Below are 17833 nucleotides of genomic sequence, written 5' to 3' on the forward strand. Positions count from 1 at the left end.
TTCCGCCTTCAAAGTGGGAGCTGCTCACAGGTATTTATGCTGCGCTCTGGCCATCTGCTTTCTTTGAGACAGGGAATATTATTGATCTTGGCCTCCAGGGCTCCGATAATTTTGAAAACCAAGAGTAACTGCAATCCATTTAGGGAAAACAAGTCTCCTCGTTCACTTCCTCCAAGGCAGCATGCTTAATAAGCAGCTCTTTCTTCACCGACTCCATTTGAGTCGTAAATGGCGAGTTTTGTTTGTTCATTTGTCCTTTGAAAAAAATCTGTTAAATGTCCCATTATGTCCTTTGGAGAACAGAGGCTTTTTCCTCTGCCCACTCTAAGATCTTAATACCAGCCGATTCAGATTTGAGTCATTTGTCAGGTTGCACTTCAATTTGATGTTCCCAGTGAATAGCCCTGTCCTTTATAGCACTGCTCCCATCTCCCCCGGGCAGGGGATAGGAGATGGGCATGGGGAAAATGATGTGCCTATTATAATCTGGAGCAGAGGGAGGCGGAGGGGTGGGTAGCAAGGGGAGCCTTCTGTTGTTCTGGAGGCTGTGTGGGACTCCTTCAGCGAGAAACAAGGCAGACATGCATACAAGTTCCACAGTGTTTTCTGAGCAGCAGGACTTGTGGGGTGGGGGCTAGGCACGATCCTGCTCCTTAGGAGCCTGTAAATCGAAAAAGGAGAGGAGGGAAGAAGCAAATATATTTTGTGTCTTTAAACTTCAGAAAACAGAGAAAAGAAATGACCCATAATCCTGACACTCTGGGAGGCCTAATTAATTACCATTTTGGAATTGTTCCTTCCATATTTGTGTACACGCACGCACTTAGACTCTAATACGGTTTTGTGTCTTGTTTCTTCCAGTTGCCATCAAGTCAAAGCTCTTCTTCCATCTTATGAATGCATTGAAATGTAACTGCCTCACTCTCGTTGGACATGTAGATTGTTTCGAGTGATTCACTGTTTTAAATTACATATTGATTGTCTTTGTACACAAATCATCTTCTGTGTTTAGGAGTTTTTTCCTTGGACTGTATTCCCAGATATGTGATTTCAGGGTCAAAGGACAGCTATAGCTATACAGTGAGCATTCAAATTATTTCCATATACCCATTTCCAGCAATTGTTAATTTGAAGAAGGGTAAGAGTGGTTGGATGCCTGACAGTTGGTTGAGTTCCTCTCCTGACTCCCCGTTTGGAAGTACACCAGCTGGGAGGGGCACGCCTTCCCTGCATGCGTGGGTTCACGCAGCAGCCACCAGACAGACCAAGAGCAGGCCTGTTCTTATTCATGTGTTCACTCTCTACTGAGCTGGCCCCCCTTTTCTTATATCTATTCACTGATCCTTTTTTTAAATTTTTTATTATTTTTATTTTTTTCATCTTTCACACTGATCCTTAATTGATGTAGCATCAGGAGAATTTGGTGGACAGTTGCTGTACAGGAGCAGTTTCAGCAGGTTCAGCCAGGGTGGTGAGCGTCCAACACCATGAAGCTTGCAGCACCTGGGACGGCCATCTCTAGGTGGCAGGATGGTGTAAGGCACAGGTACCAGAACATTGCAAAAAAAAAGCTGGTCACTCCCGTTACTTACTTGTGTGGCTATACTGTCATTCTTAGGTGTGGTTAGAGTACTAAAGTTTTTTTGTTTTGTTTTTGTTTTTTTTTGCATGGAGAGAAAACATGAATAAAGGAGCAGAATTTAATTGAGCTCAGGTATTTGTGGGATTATCATGTTGAACAGAAAATAGACTTCCTGTGACTTTAGAGAGCAGAGATAGTGCTCAGAAGTAGAAGATGGTTGTTAAATATTCCCTTACCAATAATGGGGTACATTTTGGTTGGTTGAAGTAGATTTAATTTTATTAAAAGAAGGAACTTTCTAACAATTCACCAGTGTAAGTTATTATGAGTTTTAAATGCTTTATAAAGCCCTTGGCACTGCCTGGCACATAGTAGACACTCAATAAAACACAGCTGTTTTTATTTTATTGTTTTAGTAAGTTAGTGGCAGAGTAGGAATTAGTAGCCGTCTCTGGCTCTGTTTGGAGTTGTCTTTAAGTTTAGCAGTCATGTGAATTTCCTGGGGATCTTGTTAAGATGCAGATTCTGGTCCTGTAAGCCTGGCATGGGGCCTGGGAGTCTGCATTTCAGACAAGCTTCTGGATGGTGACGTGCTGTTGCTAAGGAGCACACTGAGTAGCAAGAGCAGACATAATTCTGAAAACCGCTTGATTCTGGTTCCGTCTTGCTTGGGTCTTTATTCATTCTTTTGTCCTTGCAATGGTGTTTTTTGGAGCACCAGGCATTGATGTTGAAACCTTGAACACAAACATGACCCTGTTCCGCCTAGCATGACAGCGACGAGCAGAGGGGCAGTTGGAGCAGTGTGGCCAGAGCTGTGCTGGGGTGAACGCCAAACCAAGGGAGCATGTGGCTGGTGCCTGCAGGGAGCAGGAGGCTGAGGAGTGGCAGCTGCAAAGCCACCAGGAAGGAAGAGCACAAGGGGCAGGACTCCCGATAGTGTTACTTAAGGAGTGAGTGGCCAGGCAACAGTGGTCTTCCAGGGAGTCACTTGACCTGCACCCTTTGTCAGGGTGACAGGGACAGCCAGCTTCAGTGTATGGAGACTGTCCAGGGAGCCCTGGGAGGTGTGGCGGCCCCTTCTCCAGCTGGTGACTGGGCTGGAGGCAGAGCCCCGCTGCAGTGACGTGGTTCTTTCTGACATCTTCTGTGTCTTCGAAAACTACTAAGTCACACGTGGCATTTGGGCCATTTATCTTTGTCCCCAACGTTTAGTTTTCTGATCATTGCTGAAAATGAGTGTTTATTTTTAATTTCGATCAAGTCAAGCAGAGGTGAAGAGAAGTGAAGTTAGCGTTTATCTCGGTGTCTCGAGTAATGGCGGGTTGTGGTTCTGAAATGTAGAAGGGCTTCAGAGCTGTTGCTGTCTCACCCTGGAATGGTGAGTGTTAAGTTCCTTTGCTCAGCTAGATTTAGGGGAACTCTTCTCCTGGCCATAGGCAGCAGGGAGGGCCATTTCCTCCCTTGTCCCTCACCCCGTGTGGATTTCACCTCCTAATCCAGAAGGTCTTTGAGGAACTTTCATAGGCAATTTCTGAAGGCAGAAAAGCCACATTCAGGAGGTAAGAAGAACACTTTCTAGAAGCTTGGAGAACGACAAAGAGGACTTTTGTTGTTGTTTTTATTTTATTGTTTTAAAAAGAAGAGAGAGGCTAGCCAGGAGTGGTGGTCCACACCAGTAATCCCAGCGGCTTGGGAGGCTGAGGCAGGAGGATCGCCTGTTCAAAACAGCTGTAGCAGTTTAGCGGGGACCTAAGCAACTCATTGAGACCCTGTCTCTAAATAAAACATAGAAAAGGGCTGGGATGTGGCTCAGTGGTTGAATGCCCCTGGGTTTAATCTCTAGTACCAAAAAAAAAAAAGATAAGAGGCTACTTCCTACTTCCCAACATTTTATTTTAAAAAACTCAGATACAGCAAAATGAAAAGAATATTATAGTGAATACCTGAGGTTCCCTTTTCTATTATATTATCATTTCCCACTCATCCACCATCATCCATCTTATCTCTTTTTAAATTTAAATGAATTTTAACTGACACATAAAAATAAAAATTATAGATGTTACTAACGTGATGTTTTGGTACGTGTATACATAGCATAGTATTTAAGTTAAGTTGTACATATCTATTTCCTCAAACATTTAATATTTCTTCATAATGAAAACTTTCATGATCCTTGCCTCTAGTTTTATGATGTTCATTACTGCTCTGTCCAGTCAGCCTCTTGCTCCTGTAGAATTGTACCTCAGTACCTACCCGCAAATCTCCTCCTTTCCTCCTCCCCTCTGCTCTCTAAGACTCTGCTAATCACTTTCTACTCTCAATTTCTATGAAATCAACTTTTTAAGATTCTGCATGAGTGAGAGATCATGGAGCACCTGATTTGTTACCTGAATGCCGTTAACGTTTCCCACTTGTCCATTATCACTCCATTTTCTTTTTGATAATTTTTTTTTGAAGTTGAAAACGTCAGTCTAAATACTTCAGCATGCATATATTTAAACTCTAGTTTTTAGCTTCATGTTTATAGTTTATTTTTCTTTTAAGGTCTTATTCACAAACAGTGATATGCAGACTGCATTTGCTCTGTTTTATAAATGTGTGTACCTATGACCCAAACCCCATAAAGATCCTTGTTTCCCTTCTTGTCCGCTTTTCTTCTGGTGAGCATGTTTTGGAGGTTGATCTGTGTTCTTACATGAGTCACCGGTTCTTTTTTGTGGTTAAGTGGAATTCCATCATATGAATACATGACACATTTGTGTATTCTCTGAACAGACATTGGGTAAAGGTAGTGTGAACATTCACGTACAAGTCTTTGGGTGGACATGCTCCCCACACCCCTTGATTAAACCTGGAAGTAGAATTCCTGGGTTATAGTTTTATAAGGAATTGCCAGTACTTTTCCCGAAGTGGGTTAACATTTTTATGCTCTTGCCATCAAGTTTGATAGTCCTAGTTGGTCTGTATCACTTAGAATGTTTTCATAACAAGGAAAGAAGCCAGTAGAGAGAGTGTTCCTCACTCCCTGTATCTGTGAACTTTTATGCCTTAACAAGAACCTGGGCTCTGTATAATGCTTCACAGGATAAACAGATGATTGTGTACTTGAATGTGAGTATGTTGGATGTATTTTGAACCTGAAAGGTTTCTATAAAGTGACTTTCTAAAGTCAGTTTGCTTTGTTTTGTTTTTCTTCTTCCAAAACAAGGTTTTTCCTCAAAAAGGGAAGGTTGAAAGAATTGAAGTTGGACTGGGAGAGTTATGGGTGTAATGGGCTGAGTGTAGAATGCATAAAATAAAATTGTGGAGATAGAACCGTGAGTAGCTCATGTATAGTGTGCCACAAGTGACCCAGTCCTCTCTAGTTTTAACACCTTGAGTGCAGAGCCAGCTACTTCATCCATGAGAGGAGGGTTTGCAGCAGCTTTGATTGACTCCTTCCTGGAGTGGCTTCCTCTTCTTTTACTTTGATCTGCTTAATCCTACTGTTCCATAGCTGGGATTTTTGCTCTCCTGGAGTGCTGAGGTCTGACTTTCTGGAGAACTTTGTCCTGTCCTTTCCAGAAGATGCTAACGCAGAAGCTTTGGGTTTTGTACTTCTTTAAAGCATTTGAGGTTTATGCAGTCTTTATAAATATCTGTCCTTCATTTCCACAAGCATAAAGTTATCATCAGGCAAGCTTGGTACTCTCATTAGTGATGAGGACTTTTTGTCAGCAAACTGACAGTATTTCTGGGACTGTCCATCTCAGATGTGTGACAGTCTAACAACAGCTTTATGCCCTGTGCTAAATAGGAGACATGATGCATAAATTGGGTACAGCACTTATTGCTTTTTTGCTATTTGATATGTTCAATTCCATCAATAGCCATTTTCCAAAATCTTGTTACTTTTATATAATCCAAAAGTGGATTTAGCAAAGGCAGAAATGGCAGCAGCACAACAGACAGCATATTCAATTTACAGCAGTGCAGACAGACCGTGCGAGGGCAGAGAAAGCCGACAGTGATTTCTTGGGGAATTTGTCCTTAAATTATGCTGATTCTAGGCAGCTGCATGTGATTGACAGAACCAGCACCTCTAACTTTGGCTAATTTTTATTTCATGGCTTTGGCATTTGTTTCTGCCGTTTTTTGTTTGTTTTTTGCTCTGCATTTTAAAAAACAGACGTCACCGGGCTATTTGTGCACATTCATGCTGCACACTTTTTTTGGGTTGCATTTTAAAACCATCCCATGCTTCATGCCATGTAGCTTCTAGCTAGCAAGGAGGACGAGGACACGATCAAAATTGGAGAGGATGACAAGAATAATTTCCAGAATGACCAGCATTTGGAGCAGAGTAATGAGGTAGGAACATGGCAGTTAACTCCTTCTGCCATCTGCCCCACTCTTGTGCACAAGCCAGGCTTCGGTCTGGAGGGAGTCCAGTGGGTTTTCTGTTCATCCCTCCCATGTTGAGCGCCTACTGTGCCAGTGGGGAGCAGCTCTCTTCTATTTGAAGTTACAACCTGGGTGATAGAGTCCTTTGGGAAGCACCCGGGCTGTTATATAGTTGCAAATAAAAATGAGAGTTTTGGAATGGCAGGGCTTGCAGGGTGGACCTGAAGAAAAGTTTGGAGAGCTAGCCCAACCCATTCATTTTATGCACTGGACACTGACCTATGAGGGGAGGTGTTTTATGAAGGACACAAATTAACTAAGTGACAGAGTCATGTCTAGATTACAACGAACTCTTGAATCATTTGATTGAAGTGTAAGGGTCACCAGTGGAGTGGAATGGCCCTCTGCAGTCTCTTGGAACCCAGAATGATATGATTTGGGCATTAGGAGAATTTGACCCCCATCCACAAAGAATACTCTTCTAGCCACATTGCTCCCCAACATTTGGAGTAGACAGTCTTCAAGGTTGAAAGGCTCTTGAAAGCTGAGATGTGGTGAGCAATAGCAGGCTGCAGGTTTGGCCTTTTGGTCAGCGTGTTCAAGTTTATGGAGTCATGAATGGGAGAAAATGAACTACAGATAGTTTTGGAGAGCAAAGCAATTAAAATATGGGAACTTTGGGGGACTGGGGATACAGCTCAGTTAGTAGAGTGCTTGCCTCATCTGCACAAGGCCATGGATTCAATCCCCAGCACCACCACCAAAAAAAAAAGGAGTTTTGGGTCAGCCGTTATTGAGTCTGGCTGTGGTTCCATTGTCTCTGTGACCTTGGCTGGCCTTCGCTTGGCTAAGTTTCCTCAGCAATGAGGATAGTAACACTTCCTTTTAGGATTGTTATGACACTTAAATAGGCATGTAATAAATGACAATAACTGCTATTTTTATTATTGCATTCTAGACTTTTCCTTCTTTGGATTTTGCTTATTTGATAGATTTAATAACTAAAATGGTGGCAAACAAGACCTATAAATAACAGCTCATTTGTGTGGGTCTTGTCTTCCACTTAAAAAACCTTAATCATTTTTCCAGTGTGAGAGATGGGGGTGATGGCTAGTGTGTATTTCACTAACAGTAATGAAGTCAAGAGGAGTTATTTATAGACCATAGAAGAAATTTACAGCTTTGACGAGGGGAGGAGGAATGCTAATTGTAGCACCTCGAGACATGTCTGGAACAGGCTCCAGCTGGACGCCTTCTTGGTGCCACTCTGCTGGGACCCTCCCTGACCACGAAGGTGGTTCTGTAAATGACATCTCCGGGGGAATTAGGAACTCTCCACCTTCCTAATGAGACACTTCAGTACTGTGTTCATTAGTGAGAGTCTGTAAAGAGTAAGCCGGATTTCTGACATATAATAAGGGACATAACGTCTCAAGAAGACTAATAATAAACATCCACAGTGTTGTTGAGGACACAGGTTCTGTGGAACCTCCTTCTAAGGAGGGGGCCATGGGGCAGGAGGACACTTGTGCAATGTGCACCTGTAGTGAGAGGACTTTTAACCTGTCAGGGTCGTCTAATTTCATTCTCCAGACCACTTCGGGAGGTAGCACGACGGCCCCCAGTTTGTAGATGAGGAAACTGAGCCGAGGAGAAGGGATGTAAACGGCTCCCTGTGTGTCTGTGTCTCCTCCTCTTCTCCCCTGTCCCGTTCACCTTCCCTGTGCTCACTTGCGTTCACACCTGTGCTCTCCGTCTCCACGTTTTCTCATCCATGCGCCTACTTCTCCACATTCCATTGTTTGACTAAATACTTATATTTGCAGATCACTGAGGACTATGCCAAATTAGGCAACAAAAATGGATATTTAAGACACACGGATTCCAATATTTTAGACTACGAAGGAGCCCATAAGCCTGGCTGCCCCGGAGACCAGAGCCAGGAAGCAGGGGAGCTCTTGGGTCTGCTTGCCCCTTTCTTGCACGAGAAGGCTGCATTGTCACTGGAATCCAGGTAGGACACGGCCTGGGCCTGGCTTAAGGGGAGAAGGTGCTCGTTCTGCCCAGTGGATCTGAGTGATGGAGCCGGGCAGGGCACCTGAGAGCTCCTGAAGTGGCTGGAGGGATCTTGCCAGTCCTGCAATTGACTAATTGGGCTAGAGGCTGAGAGGGGCCCTCCCAGCGCCTCCTGCGAGCCCTTTGTGAAGAGGGAGAGAAGGCTTTCCTCGAGAATGGTTCCTCGGAGTCCCGGAAAGGGCCTCTTGACTGTTGGGAGAGGAATCAGCTCTATCGAAACCTCCAGTTTCTACAATAGCTTGAAAAATGCGTTGTAGTTGTAAGTCTGCTGTTCTCTGTTGAGCTTGAACTAAAATTCTCTTCTCACTATATCTGCTGGGAGTCATTCCTATGTGAGGAAATACTACTGTTGTTTTCCTTAAACCAAAAAGGAGAAGCTGGGTGTGTTGACACATTCCATTGACCCTAGCAACTCAGCAGGCTGAGGTAGGAGGATCACAAGTTCTAGGCCAGCCACAGCAACTTAGCAAGAACCTGTCTCCAAATAAAGAGATTTTTTTTGAAAGGCTGAGAATAGAGATCAGTAGTAGAGCACCCCTGTGTTCAATCCCAAGTATGCTCCCTACCCCCAGACAAACAAACAAACAGAAAGAAACATTCAATACATTTGTATTTTTAAATTTTAAATTAATTCTTTATGAGTCATTTTCCCTATTTCATATTCTTTCTCATTCATCGTGACAGCTGCTTGGGCTTTGGAGCCAGAAAGAGCTGTGCCTTCTTTGCTCAGTGCCTCAGTGTCTCCAACTGCCTCTTCAGGTAGATTAAGTGAAATGGCTGGCATGTAGTGTGTGTTGAGTGGAAGTTTCTAGTTCTCTTCTGGTACAGATAGAGAAAAGGAATCAGTAACTGCTGCCCGTGGACCTTGGCAAGAGCCAGGCATCCTAATAGTTCTGATGTCACGGGGGAGCTGAGCTCTATGGACTTCTCTTCAGTGGAGAAGAGGGCTGCAGTGTTCTGTTTTTGTGCTCGGCAAAGCTGCCCTCCCTATTCACTGACGTCTTAACATTGCCTAGCGTGAGGCCTCCTGGGGGACATGCCCAGTGGCTATTCTGGTTTATAGGATAGTGAGGTTACCAGAGCTGGTACTTGAGAAATAGAGCATTTTATAAGCACCAGGCTTGGCATCAGAATTAAGAGATACTGCTGTCTCTGAGGACCATAGGAATGCTCTCAGCTGGTGTGAGCAGTGGGCAGAGGCGGATGGGAAGGGTGCTCCTTGCCCCAGGGGTCAGGAGATCCTCAGCCCCATCCAAAGATCAGGCAAGCACGGGGCCCCACCCGGTGAGCCGGCACTGTAAGCAGGCTGGCAGCGCCTGCGCTCAGTTACCTGCTCCTTCCCTGGCACCCTTGTAGGTCTGTCTGTTCCGTAGGCTTCCAGGCCCTTGCTGGTCAGTGCTGGTGTTAATGGCTTTCTTTGTGCCAGTGCAAATCCACTGCCCCATTCATCATTACTGCTCACTGTCCTTCACCTCACCAGTGACCCTGACAGTAGAGCTATGGTTCCAAGGGCCCTGCTGACGTCCTGAGCTGCACACACTCTCTGCCAGGCCCCTCATGCCAGCTTTACATGCTCCTGTCAGTGATCTTTTTATAAAGACAAGAGCTGAAACCTGGGGACTTGATATTTCTCTAGCTAGTTAGTGGCAGAACCATTAAAGCATTTTCTGGGGAGATACTCAGTATTCTTACTGGTAGGGCAAATACCAGTCTTCTGCCTAGAAATTCCTCGCAACAGGGAGGTGTTTCGCTGCACTGGAAAAAACAGTGGGAGTGGGATGGGCCTGGGCCCCTGTCAGCTGCACCATTCAGATCTCGTGCCATCTCTCCCACCTCAGTTTCTTCATCAGCACAGTGTGTTGGGGGGTGGTGCTTCTTTACCCCATGGGGCTGAAGGAGTGCTGCTGGCTGCTGCTGCCATTCCCCACCCCGAGACCTAGGTTCACATTGACCTGTTGCATCCCAGCCCTCCTCAAGGGCTCGACTGGCCAGGTACTTGTGTTACACACATTCATAGGACTTGCCACATTTCATATTTATTCTCACTTGTTCCAGGGTGAGTGCTCGGCATAGCACAGTCAGGCTGGTTTGCAGCTTTTCTTCCCTCTTTTCCCACCCTTCCCTGACTGATGGCCGTGCTGTTTATGTCATGGAGAAGACAGCAACAGTTCAGTTCAAACCCTTGCTTGCCTCTGGAGGTGCAAACTCTGTCTTCCCTACTGTGGAAGTAGAAGCAGAGTCCCTGCTCCTAGTCACACTACCAGCTCTCCCCGTGTGGTTTAATTCCTGTCCTTTCTTAGTCCTCTCTCTTTTCTGAATCATTCATTGTTTTCCTCTCATTGAACCATTTTCCAGAAGCATAAGACATGCCTTGACATCAGACATTTGGGAAAAGTACCCCCTGTTCCCTGATTTTCGTCCATTCTAGTGACTATACCATTTCTTTATTTCCATGTTTCATTCAAGCCAAGGTATCTCGAAGAAACGTCTGTGTTCACCACTTGTGTGCTCTTCCTCCATTTGCTGTCTATCCCATCGTAAGTGCTTTCATACCCTCGGTCCACTCATCAAGGTCAGCAATGATTTCCAGACTGTGAGATCTGGGCTCAGAGGTTGCTTGTCTGCAGGAACCAGCCCTCTCCCTGGCCTTCTGTTTTCCTTCTGCCCACGGTGCTTCCTCAGACTCCCGTGTTGGAGAACGTCAGTGTGTCCCAGAGCTGCATTCTCAGCCCCTTCTTTTCCCCATCTCCCCTCCTGTAACCCAGAACACGTAGGGCTTCTGCCCTTGGCATCTTGCCCTGCCACAAAACCCAGTGTTCCCATTCGCTTCTTCCTTGTTCCTCCTCATGTCTGTTAATAGCATTGCTATCTATTTAATTGCTGTAGGCAAGAGTGTAGCTTCCTCTAGCCCCATATCCATCAGCAAATCCTCCTGGGTCCATTTTAAGACGGGCTGTATTCCTGGTTCAGCCACTTTGTCTCCCCACACCTACCTTTGTCCAGGCTGCTGTCATCTCCTGCTTGGGCTCCCCAACTGCACACCTCCTTGCCTGTAGCCACTTCTATAGCCACCTCTGCCCCTCCATAGTCCTCCACAGAGCAGCCAAAGCTTTTAGAAACTAGATCAGATCACGTCTCTTCCGTCCTTAAAACTCTCCAGTGGGTCTCTGTTGCCCCTGGAGGTAGATAGGAGATTCTCAGCTGCCTCTCTGTTCCTCTGCCTTCGTCACTCTCTCTAGTTCACTGGGCCCCGGACTCCCAGCTGAACCCTGTTTCCGTTCCACATCCATCCAGGCTTGTTCTCACCAACAGGCCTTGTGACAGCTGTTCCCTCTACCTGGAGTGCCCTGTGCCTGGTGTGGAGGCCTGGCCGTGTCTTGGCTGGGTGTCAGTTCTGTAGAGTGGCCTTTTTCGACCAGTCCATCCAAAGGGCATCCCTGTTTCTCTGCTTTACCTTCAGGTTCACTCCTCCTCCCTTCTTCCCTTCTAGTCATGGTACTTTTCATCCCTTCCTGTCTTCCCTAGTTCTAGTGTGTGTCAGAGTTTGTCTCATCCTTAATGATAGGTAAGCTCTGTTTCTCTTTTACCATGTGTAACTGCTGCCTTGCGTGTCAGATGAAGAGTACACAGTAAATGTTTGAATAAACTTTCAGACAATTAAAAGCTTAACATTAGAGCAGAAGGTGAGTCTAGAAAACTGGAGACTGTTGGTGCTTCTTGGGAGTCAGAAAGTTCTGTGTTCTAATATTTTGCTACAGGATCCTCAATCTTTGTGAGCCCATTTCTTCACCTATAAAATGTGGTTACTGATAGTTCCTGCCTCAGTCAGGATGAGGATCAGTGTGTTTAAAGGATCTGGAGCATGGCAAGAGCTTAGTGAGGTCGGTGCCTTGTTTTACATCATCTGCATGGCACTTGTGCTCAGGAAGGCAGAGAAGTGGGGGCCTCTGACAGGACCCTTGGACTGAACTGTTCTAGAGGTCCTGATTCCAGTGACAGCTTAATGAATCTGTGGTTCAGATTCCCAGCAAAGTAGCACTTGAAGTGTTTTATCTAATAGCAGCACTGCTTTAGTATATTGTAACGGCCTCTTTGCACCTTTTACTACCCATTTGTAAAGACTTTTTTGGGGGTTTTATTGCGTGTTGTTTGGTGGTGAGTAATGGTCCTCCTTTGGTTAGCTGAATTGCAATTGTCATTATTTCTTATTTGTATTAAAGGAAAGGAAAGGAAAAATCAGTTTAACATCTCCTGATGCTTGGAGTACCAGAAATATTTTAAAATATTTTTAAAGTTTAAGATGGTTTGTATATCTAGGTTCTTCCTGTTAGAAGAGTAATGTGCTATTCATTTTAGGTTTTTCCCCCCTTGCTTTATTTACTTATTTTTGTTCATTTCAGTGTGCTATAACTGTTTAATTTGAATTTAGTTAAGTTGGCCCCTGATCTAGATCATGGGAATTCAGCTATGAGGAGAGCCTTATCCCTGCCTTCCAAGGACCCAGTGAGGAAGATAAATGGGTGCCTGTCATTTCTAGTGGTAGTGAAGGTCCAAGGGAGTGAAGACCAGCAAGTATTAAAGGCATTGGTAGGGCCTGGCTTGTCTACGAGTTTTGCTGAAACTGGCAGGAAGGAGAAACCAAGGAAGAAGAATAAGAAGAAATATAGTGAAGGCCCATCCTGTTTCCTTCTCCCTGCCAGCCGCATGCCCGCACCTTGGAGCCACCTCTCCATTCCCTTCCTCCACAGTTCCCTGCCTCAGTCTCATCCCTCCCTCTTCTCTTAGGACTCTCTTTTCTTCCTTATTTGCACATTCTTATTTGGAAGTCTTTAGATTGCCATGTGATTTCCATTTTCTTGGGTGTGAATTCTCTCTCAGGGCTGTCTCGTAGTGGTGGCTTTCCTGTGCAAGCTCAGGTTGCCTGTACAGGCAGCACCCGGCCTTTCTCTTCCCGCGTGTGGGCTTGAGGTGCCTCGGCTTGGTCTTGCAGGGTCTTACTAAGGGTCTTGGGCACTTGCCTGGTTCTCACTTCACCACGCAAGTCGCATTCCAATGCTTTCTGCACCATCCCAGCCCCCTTTTCAGGCTTCGCTTTCTCTGTTTCTAATCTCCATTTTTTAAAATCCTGATTTTGAGCCCTGAATTGCATCTTGAAAAATTCTTTTATCACATATTTTTGCTGTTGGTTCTGCAGTCACCCTGGAGTAGAAGGAACTCCTATGTGCTCACTTCACCATTTTGACAGGAAATCTGTCCTTTACCCATCAACTAGTCATCTTTCCAAACACACGTGTGAGCAGCCACCGCACCGCAGGCCTTTCAGAGGCCCCCTTGCTTATCATCTTGTCCATGCCTAGACTGCTCCAGAACCTCCACCCCTGGATGGCCTCTCCTGGACTTTAGAAGCCCCCTCCAACATTGTCCCCCACCCTGAGTGGACTTTACAGTGACTTTCCCTTGCTAAACACCTGCCTCTAACACCAATCTAAGTCCCTACTGTTGGTTTTTTATGCCGAGGGCCCGTTCCAGTGGCTGGAACAAGAAACACAAAGGAAGCTTCTTGAACCGCTACATGCCGGTGCCATTCCAGCTGTTCTACAGGATAGCTAAATTTTGGTTTCCTGGAAAGCAGACCCTGAGATATGGACTTGGGTACAACTGATTTGGTTGGGATATGGCACCAGGGAGCTGAAATGAGAGCTCAGGGAGAGTAAGACAGGATTGAAATCCTACCCAGGAAAGGTACATTAGTGATCTGGTGACTGCTGGGCAGTGGGGGCCCATCCTACTGGGCTTCTTCCAAGGGACAGAATGACCTGTGTTGTACCTCTGAAGGATGGAGCCTGGGTCACGGGTTCTCTGCCCCATGGGTTGAGGGTCTCCCAGAGGTGTCAGCCATCCCACACTTCCACACTGCCTTGCTGGCTGGCTCAGAGGTTTTAGAAAGAGCCCCAGAGGGCATTCAAGATGGGACTGCCTATGTCCACAGGTACTGCTCACACAGTTGCCACTGAATCAGAGGTGGGCCAAGGACACTGGCAAGGGGTATGGAAAGCATCTGCCACCCAGACACTGCACTGCTTTGTCCTCATAGCTATCCTATGGAGAGACACTCAGTCTTCCTTTCAAAGAACCATGAAGTTAGAATTCAAAACCATTTTATTTTTTGTGTGTGTGATTCTGGAGATCGAACCTGGGGCCTCACTCATGCTAAGCAAAGTTCTGCCACTGAGTTATGCCTTCAGCCCCTGAAGCCATTTTTATCTGCCTTCAAAGGCAAGGTACTTTCTAACCTGTATCTGTACCTGTGTGCATGTCAGTGAAACGTCCCTTCATTAATATCTGTTCCTTGAGTACCTATTTGCACCAAGATGGATCAGGTAACCCATGGACCAGCCAGGCTGGTAAGATTCATCCAAAGCCACATATGCCTTTGGTTGTAGGAATGGAGCCAGGGCTGTGGGGTGGGGCTGGGAATCCTGTGTATGGGGAGGGTGGGGCACCTTATGATCCCACCTGCTCCTTCCTGGGCCCAGCCTGCTCACTTGCTGTGTGCCTTATGTCTTATCCATGAGTTAAATGTCGTCCTGTCTGTCTTATTTGGGTGTTGTCAGGTTATACGGGATAAAATGCTTGGTGTGGTTCCTGGTATATTTGGGGACTCACTGTATTTCATGTAGGCAGAATCTGGGTAGGAGTCAGTGGGGAAAACTTGGGAAGGTGGGTAGGGGCCAAGGTGTAGCAGGAAGCTTATTTCTCCCACTTCTTTCCCTTTGGAGAAACAGGCCAGACCTTCTGAAAATGCTAGGTGACTTGCTTTTGGAACGAATATGCTTGGCAGAGCAGGAAGTTTCTGGAAAACATCTTGATGGTAAAACTGAGAAGACACTTCAGCAAATGGTCATTCAGCAAAGAGGTGAACTTGAACCTTTCGTCCAAGCCAGCTCATTCTCCAAGCCACATGATGAACAGAAATTGACTTGGGATCAGCTGGCAAAGACAGGCGAAGTGGCCAAGGTGGAGCTCAAGGATGCCTCAGTGCAGACTGTGGCCAAGGAGGGTGACCTGCTTGGGTTCCGGCAAGGAGGAGAGAAGCCATCTGACACCATATTGAATGCTGAGCCCCAGCCAGAGACCTGGTGCCAGCCTCCAGGGCACCAGGCCACTCCCCTCTCCGGCCCCTGTGCTAGCCACAAAGTAAGTTTGTGCAAAACATTAATTATGTATTTACTTTATACAAACAAAAACTTGAAAGATTACTTCTATTTTCCTGTTTTTGTGAAGAGACGGTCTGGTGTTCCCCCCTCCTTAGGCCGCTCCTGGCCTACACCTGGAGGCCTGGGTCCTCCTTAGTGTTCCCATCTTCCCTCTCTCCCACCATCCCCACCCCCTGTCTCTTCTGTACCCCCGCACTATCTATTTATCTGTATAGCATGGCATTTTGGTGTTTTCCTCAGAAAAATCCCACAGGGAATCACAGGCGCACGTCTGTCCGAGGCGTTCTCTTTCACACCATTTTACCTGTCTTCTTAGAATGGGTGCACGAGAGTCCACTGTGAGGACACTTTCCCCCATGGACATTTCCTTTTACAGGGTGCAGTGAAGTTGTAATACTCCAACTTTGAGTAAGGATGAGACCTGGCTTTTATTTTGAGGACTTTTATAGGAAAGGGGTTGTTCTGAGAGCTTTGTCTGTTGAAGCCAGGTTCTGAGTGCCCAGGTGTGGCAGTGCTTAAGGGCTGAGCTGAGGTTTACACTGTGTCTGACTGCACAGCCACACCCTCTCCCTGGTCAAGCTATATGGCAGCCATGGTGGCTTGAAATGGTGGGGTCTGGTTTGATGAGCGGGTCTCTAAATGTTGGTTTCCCTTCCACTTAGGGACTATCCCTGAGCTTCTCTGCAGATTAGTCAGCTATGCCAGATTGTTAAGAATCAGACTTTCTTGGCAATGTTCTATTGGACAGCAGCCCCCGTGGGAGAAGGTTGGGGTTGAGAATCCCTGTAGCAGGGAGATGTGTTCTGGTAGAGAGAGAAATAGGTTGGGTTTCTATTAGAGCTCCAGTGTAGACTGCTGTATTCTTACTTCTGACGGATGTTTTGTAGCAGAGAAATCCACTGTACACAGTGCTTCATAGCATCAGAATGGAGAATTAAGTTTATTTTCTGACCACTAAATTACTGCTTTTGTGCATACCAAAGAGAGTTAGATATATCATTAGCAAAATTGCTTTTGATTGTTTTAAATTATGCACCAAAACTGTAATTTCTAGAAAAGGGTTTTCTAAAGATATCAGTAGAGACCAAAAAAAAAAAAAAAAAAAACTACTGCCATTATATTAATGGTACTCAAAATGCAAATTTGTGCAATTTGGCTAGAATAGAAATGCTCTTACCTGCCCCAGCTCCTTTGGTTTGTACCTGCATATTAGGAAAATGAGGTGGTTTTTTTTTTTGTTGTTTTGTTTTGTTGTTTTTCATTTGCTTTCTTTCTATTGTGTGGGAGATGCCATCCTGTGTTCAGGAAAATTGGATAATTAAATGGACTTAATTTCCCCAAATACATTAAATATTTTTTTTAGTTTGAAATTATACTTCTTGCTTTTATTTTCAAAAGGAGGGAAGCTGTTTATTTTTGTCATCTGCTATATATACCAGGGATTGTGCCAAATTCTGTTTCATCTTGTTTTATCTACTCACAAGAGCGTGAGTTTGGTATCATGCACATTTTACTTATGAAGAAATGTTGGCATTATAAGGTCCAGAAAACCGAGCAGAGTGACTCAGCGGGCAGGTGGAGTGAGAGGCTGTGAGCTCGTCTGCTCGTAGAGGCCGCAGAGCTGCATCACACACCTGCGTTCCTCCTGTCACCATCGTGGCTCCAGGGTATGCACAGAAATGCTAGTGATTTTCTTTGTGACTTTGGTGGCCACAAAATTGATAATCCTATGGCTTAGGCCAAACTCTGTTTTCCTGTTATGAGGAGCATCATGGTATCCGAGGCCGACCGAGACTGGTGTCCTCCTGGTTGTTCAGTCAGGGCTGAGCGGGCATGCTTTACGGACATGCCTCCCTGTGTTTGCACTGGGCTTGGCCACTTACCTGGTTGAGTTTTGGGGTAGGAAGTCACCTCACCTCTCTCAGTGGCTAGAATGGGACAGTGTGACCTAGACCCTGGGGCTGGCCTGGTGGCAGAGTGAGGCAAGGTGTTGCACATGCCTAGGGCTGCACTTTGTACCTGGTAGGAGCCCACAGTGCCTGGGCTCCTGTCCTCTTTCATTCCCAAGTAAGAAGTTCCAGTATGTCGTGGCTATTTAGGTGGAAGGTGGGACTGTGTTTGGAGTCCATAAGTAGCACTCTATGTGGCACTCCTTTAGGCCTGGCATTAGTTTGACTGATGCCATCTTCCAGTCTGAGAGTGGCTTTAGCATTTGTGCACTTGAAGATATCTTTTCTGCTGCCACATGACCCACAGATTTGGATCCAAAAATAGAGATTGGTAGAGACAAATGACTGGTATTTTCTGACCATTGTTGTTGAGGCAACAGCCTCCTCCCAAGTGGTCCCCTCACCTCCTCTGTCTTCTTTCCTGGAATGCCAGATGGAAAGCATCTCACTTCCTGAGCGCTGGGGACTGAAGAGCTGATTTGAGCCTGACCGTTGTACCTTCTTGTGGTTTGACATTGGACAAACATAGGTGTTTGATATTTCAGCTGTTCATCTGGAAAATAGGCAAGATGCCTTCTATTCTCCCATGAGTTCTGAGAATGCAGCGCTTACTTGAGGGGCAT

At 45.7% G+C, this 17833-nt stretch overlaps 1 protein-coding gene across 6 annotated transcripts in view; it reads left to right on the forward strand.

Moving 5' to 3' along the window:
* Positions 1-17833, forward strand: part of Cdk5rap2 (CDK5 regulatory subunit associated protein 2) — a 186539-nt gene that overhangs the window by 107038 nt on the left and 61668 nt on the right. For 4 of the 6 annotated variants that reach the window (XM_076845603.2, XM_077108812.1, XM_076845608.2 and 1 more), the window contains 2 exons: positions 7795-7982; positions 14824-15241. In XM_076845603.2, the coding sequence (XP_076701718.1) occupies positions 7795-7982; positions 14824-15241 (606 nt within the window). The remainder of the gene's footprint in view (positions 1-7794; positions 7983-14823; positions 15242-17833) is intronic. The other 2 variants (XM_076845604.2, XM_076845606.2) reach the window with 1 other exon arrangement.

The sequence above is a fragment of the Callospermophilus lateralis genome, chromosome 2 (assembly GCF_048772815.1).
Source record: "Callospermophilus lateralis isolate mCalLat2 chromosome 2, mCalLat2.hap1, whole genome shotgun sequence".
NCBI lineage: Eukaryota > Metazoa > Chordata > Mammalia > Rodentia > Sciuridae > Callospermophilus > Callospermophilus lateralis.